Genomic DNA, 9,003 nt, shown 5'->3' with positions numbered 1-9,003 from the left:
GGTTCATTTTATATGTAAAATAATAGAATCAACATAACAATTATTTTTTGACAATTAGATTAACATCTGAAAAATAAATACCGGTAACTGCAAGAATTAGCCATTGTTTCCAGCATGCATTCATAAAATATTAAAATACTCTAATGAATTTATTAGAGAACATTATTACTGCATTATAATTACCTTAAACTGTAAACTGCAGATAATACACCTAAAGTATATTTAAAGTACTAACCTGCTACTTACATTTTCACTGTAGTAGATGAAAGGATTGTGGGTAATAATTTATTGCTAAAGCATTTTACTGTGACTATTCATGACAAAAGCATATTTTAAGAAAAGGTACTGTATGTAAACCGTTAATTAAACATAACTAAGAAAAACAGTCAATAAAGAAGCACTGATGATTTAATACTATTAAACAGACATGACAGAATAACAAAGATTTGGTCAGTGCGTATTGTTTATTCATATATTTAGTATAAAAAAGCACATTCAGTTTTCACAAACTTTCTCTGACCACGTGACTCATACTTTCGAGAACATATAATATTACAAGAGGCACGAGTAAGGAAATCTAGGAAACGGTATGACATCTTTGATGTTTTCGATTCCCAAGATGCACTGTAGGTAGCGTTCAAAGCCCATTCCGAAGCCTCCGTGAGGGACAGTTCCAAACTTGCGCAAGTCTAAATACCTGTTTTACAAGAAAATAATGAAACAATGAAATACCCCAGAACTGCAGTCTCCACTAATTTCTGCTAATTATTTTTCAGTCTATTTTAAAGGGATATGAAACCCAAAAATTTCATTTTAAAAAGTTTCCAATTTAATTTATCAAATTTGCTTCGTTTCTATGATACTCTGTGTTGAAGAGATACCTAGGTAGGCATCTGGAACACTACATGAGAGGAAATAGTGCTGCTATCTAGTGGTCTAGCAAATGAATAACATTCTTGCAAAACTGCTGCCATATAGTGCTCTAGAAATCGGCAGGCTCCTAAGCTTACATCCCTGCTTCTCAGCAAAAGATACCAAGAGAACGAAAAAATGATAATAGAACTAAATTAGAAAGTTGTTTAAAATGACATGCTCTATATGAATCACAAAATAAACATTTTGAGTTTCATATCCCTTTTAAATAAATATATAATTTGTTTCTTGTCAATCAGTGAATAAAATCTGTATTACAGTGTTAAGTCAGACAGTAATCTGACGGTGTCTCTAAGCAAAATACACAGATGTACCTTGTAACTACTCAAACTTTTTATCAACATATTAAAGGGACATTGTGAAAGAGGCATTTTTTAAACTTATGTTTGTTTCCTAAATAAAGCAAAAATAGAAAGGCAGAACAAAACTAATACTGTAGCATTTGTTAAATTAACAAATTAAACAATTAAACAAGTTAAATTAAGCAGCTTTTGCTGGCATTTTTCAGGAAAAAAACACTTTTTTCATGTGTAAAGGCTGTTCTTTTATGCACATAATAGATTGTTTTTTAGTACAACGTGCCTTTAAATAAAAAGTGTGTTACAGCCTGTGTCCTTACCATTGATACGTGTCTGTCAGTCCTAGTCTGTAATGAGAAAAGAGAAAGAATACAGTTATGACAAAGGAACACACAACAACCTCAGTAAAGGGACATACTGTATATGTCCCTATATTCCTTATTTAGCCTTATTAGGAACATTCACTTAGATGTGTAACAAAGAGACGTACACTTTCTAAAAAGCAGCACGGCTGTGTATAAAAAGGACACCATCTTCTCCCTAATATGCATCCTGTATATAAGTCCTTTATCAGCCCTGGCTGCACAATTAGACGGTGGACAGCACCAAAAGAAACATTGCTTTTCCAACACTGAGGTTATTCGCCATCTTTCTCTAGGCATGGGCGCCGCCATTTTGAATTCTAGCTTTCACTACATTACAGTCTAAAGGGACATCATAATACAAAATGTAATGCTCTAATTTGTATATTTTGTAACAACATTTTAGTTTAAACAAAAGCTTTTTTAACTTATATAGATACTAGGCGATAAGCCTACCCAGAGGGCAGTTTAATTTAAAAAAAAAAAATACAAACCCAAAAGCTAATATTACAGAAAAAATAAACAAAGCTATCCAAAATAAAAAATTTAAACCTAAACTAATACCCCTATAAAAATAAAAAATCCCTCCCAAAAATAAAACACCCCCTAAGCTAATACTAAACTACCAATAGCCCTTAAAAGTTAAACAGCTTTTTTTACCTAAAAAAAATACTAATTACCCCCTAGCCCCCTAACATTAAAAACAACCCACCCAACCAACCCCCCCAAAATAAAAAAACTAAGTCCAAAAAAACGTAATGTACCCATTGCCCCTAAAGGGGCATTTGTATGGACATTGCCCTTAAAAGGGCAATCAGCTCTTTTACAGCCCAAACAAACCTTAATAAAAAATAAAAAAAGCCACCCCAAAAAATAAAATAAGGCTAAGCCCCAAATAGGTACTCACCATTCCTGAAGTCCGGCGGTGAAAGTCTTTTTCCAGGCGGCTCCATCATCTTCTATCTTCATTCGGAGCGAAGGCGGCGCGGAGTGGTCTTCCCCGATGCATGGATACGGAGCGGCGGACCTCAGTGGCGTGGAGGCTCCTCTTCATCTGATCTCCTTCGTACACAAAAAATGGAATGGAAGGTACCGCAATTAAATTTGGGTACCTTGCATTCCTATTGGCTGAAATTTTGAAATCAGCCAATAGGATTAGAGCTACTGAAATCCTATTGGTTGTTCAAATCAGCCAATAGGATTTCAGTAGCTCTCATCCTATTGGCTGATTTGAAAATGTCAGCCAATAGGAATGCAAGGTACCTCATTTTTAAATGGGTACCTTGCATTCAATCCTCAGTGTGCGGCGGTGATCGTACAAATAGGATCTCCACGCTGGATAGCTTCACGGTCGCCGGTCTTGTTCCGCTGTCACCTCCGCTTTGCTTCACCTTGGTCCTGGATGAAGCTAGAAGAGCCCCCCCCGCTGGGAGATGATGTCGCCGCCTCCTAAAATTAGTAATCTTTCAGACTTCACCGCCTGAAAGAAGACCTTCTCCGCCAGACTTCAGGAATGGTGAGTACCTATTTGGGGGTTAGACTTAGGTTTATTTTTTATTTTTTGTGGTGGCTTTTTTTTTTAGATTAGCTTTTTTGAGCTGTAAAAGAGCCGATTGCCCCTTTAAGGGCAATGCCCATACAAATGCCCCTTTAGGGGCAATGGGTAGTTTAGTTTTTTTTAGTGTTTATTTTTTTTATTTTTTGGGGGGGGTTTGGTGGGTGGAGGGTTTTACTGTTGGGGGGGACTTAGTATTTTTTACATGTAAAAGAGCTGTTTAGCTTAGGGCAATGCCCCACAAAAGGCCCTTTTAAGGGCTATTGGTAGTTTAGTTTAGATTAGGTGGTGTAAGGGGCCTTTTTTATTTTCATAGGAATTAGGTTTAATTTTTTTATTTTTGATAATTTTGTTTATTTTTTCTGTGATTTTAGACTTATTTATTTTTTGTAATTTTAGATATTTTTTTAAAAATTTAATGTTAGGTTATATTTTTAAATTAATGTTAGGATTTATTATTTTAATTGTAACAGTATTTTTTTATTTTATGTAATTGGGGTTAATTTAGGGGGTGTTAGGTTAGGGGACGTAGTAATTAAATTAGTTATTTGCGTTGTGGGGGGTTGGCGGTTTAGGAGTTAATAGGTTAAATAGGTTTATTGTGATGTGGGGGTTGGCGGTTTAAGGGTTAATAGGTTAATTAGGTTTATTGCGATGTGGGGGTTTGGCGGTTTAGGGGCAAATATTTTAATTATGTTATTTGCGGATTAGGGATTAATTACTTTATTATTTTGTGATGTGGGGGTTGGCGGTTTAGGTGTTTGTTAATACTTTGTGCGGGCGGTTAGTTTTTTTTTGTTATACTTTGTGCGGGGGGTTAGTTTTTTTTTATTATTTTGTGCGGGCGGTTACATGTTTTTTTTTTATTTTGTGCTGGCGTTTGTGTATTTTTTTCTTAATGCTTCGTTTGCCTACGCTGCATCCAGGTGGATTCCGAAAATGGCAAAGTGGTGGATTATTTTACCACCCTGCCATTTTCGGAATCCAGATTCTTTTGGCTGCACGCGCAGCCAACATTCTTTTGGCTGCCTCGGGCAGCCAACATTGCTTTGAGGATGCGTGCACAACTGGCGAAGGACGCGTTACAAACGCGATTATAGTATAGATACTTATACTATAATACTTATACAGAGTAGAAAGCATAAAGCCTATAACACAAATAATTTCCACTTTTTATGGCCTGTAACTTCCTCACAAAAATGGTCAGTGCTGCTGATAATCATATCAAAGTCTTCTGCTATTATACAGTGTTTATATTTTTAAGTCTATATGTACAAGTGTTAATATGTATGTAGGTTTGTACTGCTTGTATGATTGTTTCCTTACATCTTGCTAGAGAATAGTTCAATTGAACTTTCATGTTTTTATTCAATTTAATTGAATTTTTAAGATTTGTTCATTACCTGGAAGTATAAAAAATACATTAGGCTAAAGTAACATTTTTGTTCCTAGTGGTGATTGTGCATCACATTTGAGTGGTGACATTAAAGGGACAGTCTAGTCAAAATTAAACTTTTATCATTCAGATAGGCCATGTCATTTTAAACAACTTTCCAATTTACTTGTATCATCAAATTTGCTTTGTTCAATTGGTATTCTTTGTTGAAAGCTAAACCTAGGTAGGCTCATATGCTAATTTCTAAGCCCTTGAATGCATTTGACAGTTTTTCACAGCTAGAGGGTGTAAGTTCATGTGTGTCATATAGATAACAATGTGCTCACGCCTGTGGAGTTACTTATGAGAGGGCACTGATTGGCTAAAATGCAAGTCAGTCGAAATTACTGAAATAATGGGGTAGTCTGCAGAGACTAGGATACAAGGTAATCACAGAGGGAAAAAGTATATTATAAACCGTGTTGGTTATGCAAAACTGGGGAATGGGTAACAAAGGGATTAGCTATCTTTTTAACAATAAAAGTAGACTTTTCCTTTAACGTTTATTTTAACTGTGTACCTTTGTGAGATATAACTCTGATATCATTTCACACAAACAAGCACTTTAAAGGGATATGAAACAAAAAAATATATAATTTTGCTATTCAGACAGAGCATACAATTTAAAAAAAAAAGCTTCCAATTTAACTCTATAATCAAATTTGCTTTGTTCCCATGATATTTAGTGAAGAGATACTTAAGTAGGCATCTGTAACACAACATGGCATGAAATAGTGCTGCCCTCTACAACACTGCTGCCATATAGTGCTTCTAATTGGTAGGCTTCTAAGCTTACATCCCTGCTTTTCAACAAAAGATACCAAGATAATGAAGAAAACTTTGATAATAGAAGTAAATTAGAACGTTGTTTAAAATGACATGCTTTATATGATTCATGAAAGTAAAAAATATGGGTTTCATATCCCTTTAAGATGAACCTAGGTATCTGTAAAATTAGCAGCAAACAATATTTATGATAATAAAACCATTAGGATCGGTTAGAAGGGGGGGGGGGGCGCTTTCAAACCATGTGGCTGCAGGAGGGATGTGGACAAAATGAGAAGTGATCTACAAACATTGGAGGATTAAACAATCGACTAGGATCTTCTGCAAAGTGCAAAATTCTGCATTTAGGGAAGAAAAATCCAAAACGTTACTTTACTGACTGTTACAAATGAGGAACGGACTAGGGAATTATTATTTCAGATGATATAAAATGTTTACAACCATGTAGTATTGCAGCAAGTAAGGCCAGAAGAATGATTGGTTGTATTGGTAGTGGTATTTGAAGCATAAATAGTAAGGTCCTTATGCCACTTTATAGATCATTAGTTAGGCCTCAGCTTGAGTATTGTGTGCAGTTCTGGAGGCCATATCTGTACAAAGAAGGGCTACTAAACTGGTCCATGGTCTAGAAACAAAAACCTTACCAGGAGAGGCCAATGACCTAAATATATATAGCTTAGAGGAGAGAAGGGAAAGAGGTGATATGATAGCAACTTTCAAGTATATTAAGGGGCTTAGTAAAGCTGAGGCTGTGAGTATTTTTCCTAAAAATAAAAATTCAAGAACAAGGGGTCATGATCTCAAGCTGAAGGGTAGCAGATTCAGGAGTAATTTGAGGAAGCACTTTTTTATAGAAAGGATGATTCCAGTGACAAGCGAGTTGCACAATCAGAATGAAAGAAAATCAGATTTCCTGCTATCGTCATTTTTGTAATTCAGGAGTCGTAAACCTGAATTCAACTTTCATTATACAGTATGCAATTTTAAATAGCCTTCCAATTTATTTATTATATTAAATGTAACTCTTTCTCTTGGAATCGGTTGATGAAACAGATCCTTTCCTTAAAGGGCCATAATACCCAAATGTTTAAACACTTGAAAGTGCTGCAGCATAGCTGTAAAAGGCTGACTAGAAAATATCACCTGAACATCTCTATGTAAAAAAGAAAGATATTTTACCTCAAAAGTTCATCAGTAGCCACATCCCATTGTAAAGAACTTCTAAGCAGCATATTAGTATGTCTGTCCTGGGACAGCTGAAAGGATGAGCCTCGTGCACTCTCATATTATTTCCCTATTCAGATTAGGGAAGTTTACAATGAAATCTCATGAGAGTTAAGTCAAATCTCATGAGATCACAGTAAAAGAGTTCATGACCTCAGCACTGCTGATGCTGATTGGCTGCTGTTCATTTCTTCGTTTTTTTTTTTTTTTACCTGCAGCTGGGAGCAGCTGAGTATAACTTTTTACACAGAACTTACTCTGCTGAGCTGAGGAAATTGTGAGGTAAAATATCTTCCTTTTTTACATAGAGATGCTCAGGTGATATTTTCCTGTCAGCTTTTTACAGTTATACTGCATCAGTTTCAAGTGATTTAGCATATGAGTATTATGTCCCTTTAAAGGGACACTTAAGTCAAAAGAAACTTTAATGATCCAGATAGTTTGCATAACAGAACACATGTAGATGCTATGGAAATAAAGGTTTTAAGTTGCATTTAGACTTAATACTTATGAAACAAAGATTTAATAATGAAAATAATGTTTTGTGGCAAATTTAAAGGGATATTGTGTATGACATGTGTATGTATATATGCATGTATGTATGTGTGTGTGTGTGTATGTGTATGTATATACTGTTTGTATGTATATACATATGTATATAGAAATGCAAAAGTCCAGCACTCACTATCCTCCAATAACTCCAGGGTGCTTCCCACTATGTATGAATAGAAAGGCCAAAGAGAGCACTCGCCGTTTTCAAGTGTCAAATTTATTCCATGTATATATTGTGTATATATATATATATATATATATATATATGTGTGTGTGTGTTTGTATGTATGTATATATATATATATATATACATACAATATATGTGTGTGTGTGTGTGTGGTGTGCATATATATATACTGTATATATATGTGTATATATATATATATATATATAGATAGATAGATAGATAGATAGATAGATAGATAGATAGATATGTGTGTGTACTGTATGTATGTGTGAAGTGTTTTATACTTAAATGTCATTGAAATAGTACAGTAAAGAAGTAAATGAAGAACAGGATTACTTCAGCAGATATTTTTAATTGCTTAGTTCTCGAGAGTTATCTGACAAACGTTTATTATGTGAATGCAAATATGTTTATACTAAGTTTAGCCTATCAGCACAAAAATAGAAGCAATATAAATTGCACTAGTTTTCATAATCTAGCTCTATATCTATAACATTCTTACAAACAATGCTTCAGTATATACTGCTCAAGACACGTGCATGCTCTGGAGCATACCAGAGTATGGCACCAATGAAAGGAGCAATGTTTCAAGAAAAATAAATACAAGTATATATGATTTTTTTTTTAATTATTTACATTATCTGAATCATGAAATCAGCTGCCACTTGCACTTCCAGGGGTGTAAGAGCAGAGGTCTAGCTGACAATGGTGAAACCACGCTATTCCTGCATTCCTCAGCCCTGGAAGCCCCTTGCAAAAGGTGACAAATAGGATACGTTGCTGTCGTTATGGGGTTAACTAATTCACAAGGCAGCACTTCTAATAAAGTTGAGTGCCATAGAAAGCACATAATCACTTGATTTGAATGCAATGCATTTGAAGGGAAAGTGTTTAAAGTGGCGACGCTGTGTCACCTCCAGGGAACCAAGCTGCCCACGTCCTCTGAGTCAACCTTGTTGCTTTCACCTCCAAAATAAAAGAGCTCACAATAGTGTAGCAGATTTCAGACAATGTGGTAGGCGCACAAACTGGTTATACTCACGAGATTGCCGTTAAAACAAGCCTTCAATTAAAATCATCACAAAGGTGTCCAGGTGCAGCTTCAGGTTACCATTTGTTCCAGAAATTGTTTTAACTTTATGCTCCTGATAAAGGCTTCTTTTAGCCGAAATGCGTTGAGCTGTATTTTAAATAAAACCTGAAGTTGCACCTGAAGACACCTTTGTGATGATTTTAATAAAAGGCTTGTTTTAACGGCAGTCTCGTGAGTATAACCAGTTTGTGCGCCTACCACATTGTCTGAAATCTGCTACACTATTGTGAGCTCTTTTATTTTGGAGGTGAAAGAAACAAGGTTGACACAAAGGACGTGGGCAGCTTGGTTCCCTGAAGGTGACACAGGGCCGCCATTTCCAACACTTTCTGCTTCTATACACGGTTTGGGAGAACCAGGGCTGGCAGCGAGCACCTGAAGGGAAGTGCTAACATTGCTTCATAGTTTAACCTTTCTAATACACATTTGAAGGGAAGCCTCAGAGTTTGCAGATGTGCAAAATACATTCTTACTCAGTACTGGTTTTTATTGTCTCACATTCTTAAAATTCAATCAATAGGAGGTCCATCTGGCACACTGGAGATACAACAAAGTGAAAGTATTCAGACGTAACCGC

At 35.5% G+C, this 9,003-nt stretch overlaps 1 protein-coding gene across 3 annotated transcripts in view; it reads right to left on the bottom strand.

Moving 5' to 3' along the window:
• Positions 1-445: 445 nt before the first annotated feature.
• The window catches only part of NARS2 (asparaginyl-tRNA synthetase 2, mitochondrial), a 192,423-nt gene continuing 183,865 nt past the window's right edge, over positions 446-9,003 (bottom strand). For all 3 annotated transcript variants that reach the window (XM_053708676.1, XM_053708675.1, XM_053708677.1), the window contains 2 exons: positions 1,553-1,579; positions 446-697 (listed from right to left, as the gene is read on the bottom strand). In XM_053708676.1, the coding sequence (XP_053564651.1) occupies positions 553-697; positions 1,553-1,579 (172 nt within the window). In that variant the 3' untranslated portion in view covers positions 446-552. The remainder of the gene's footprint in view (positions 698-1,552; positions 1,580-9,003) is intronic.

The sequence above is a fragment of the Bombina bombina genome, chromosome 3 (assembly GCF_027579735.1).
Source record: "Bombina bombina isolate aBomBom1 chromosome 3, aBomBom1.pri, whole genome shotgun sequence".
Classification (NCBI taxonomy): domain Eukaryota; kingdom Metazoa; phylum Chordata; class Amphibia; order Anura; family Bombinatoridae; genus Bombina; species Bombina bombina.
This window is presented reverse-complemented; position numbering and strand designations above follow the sequence as displayed.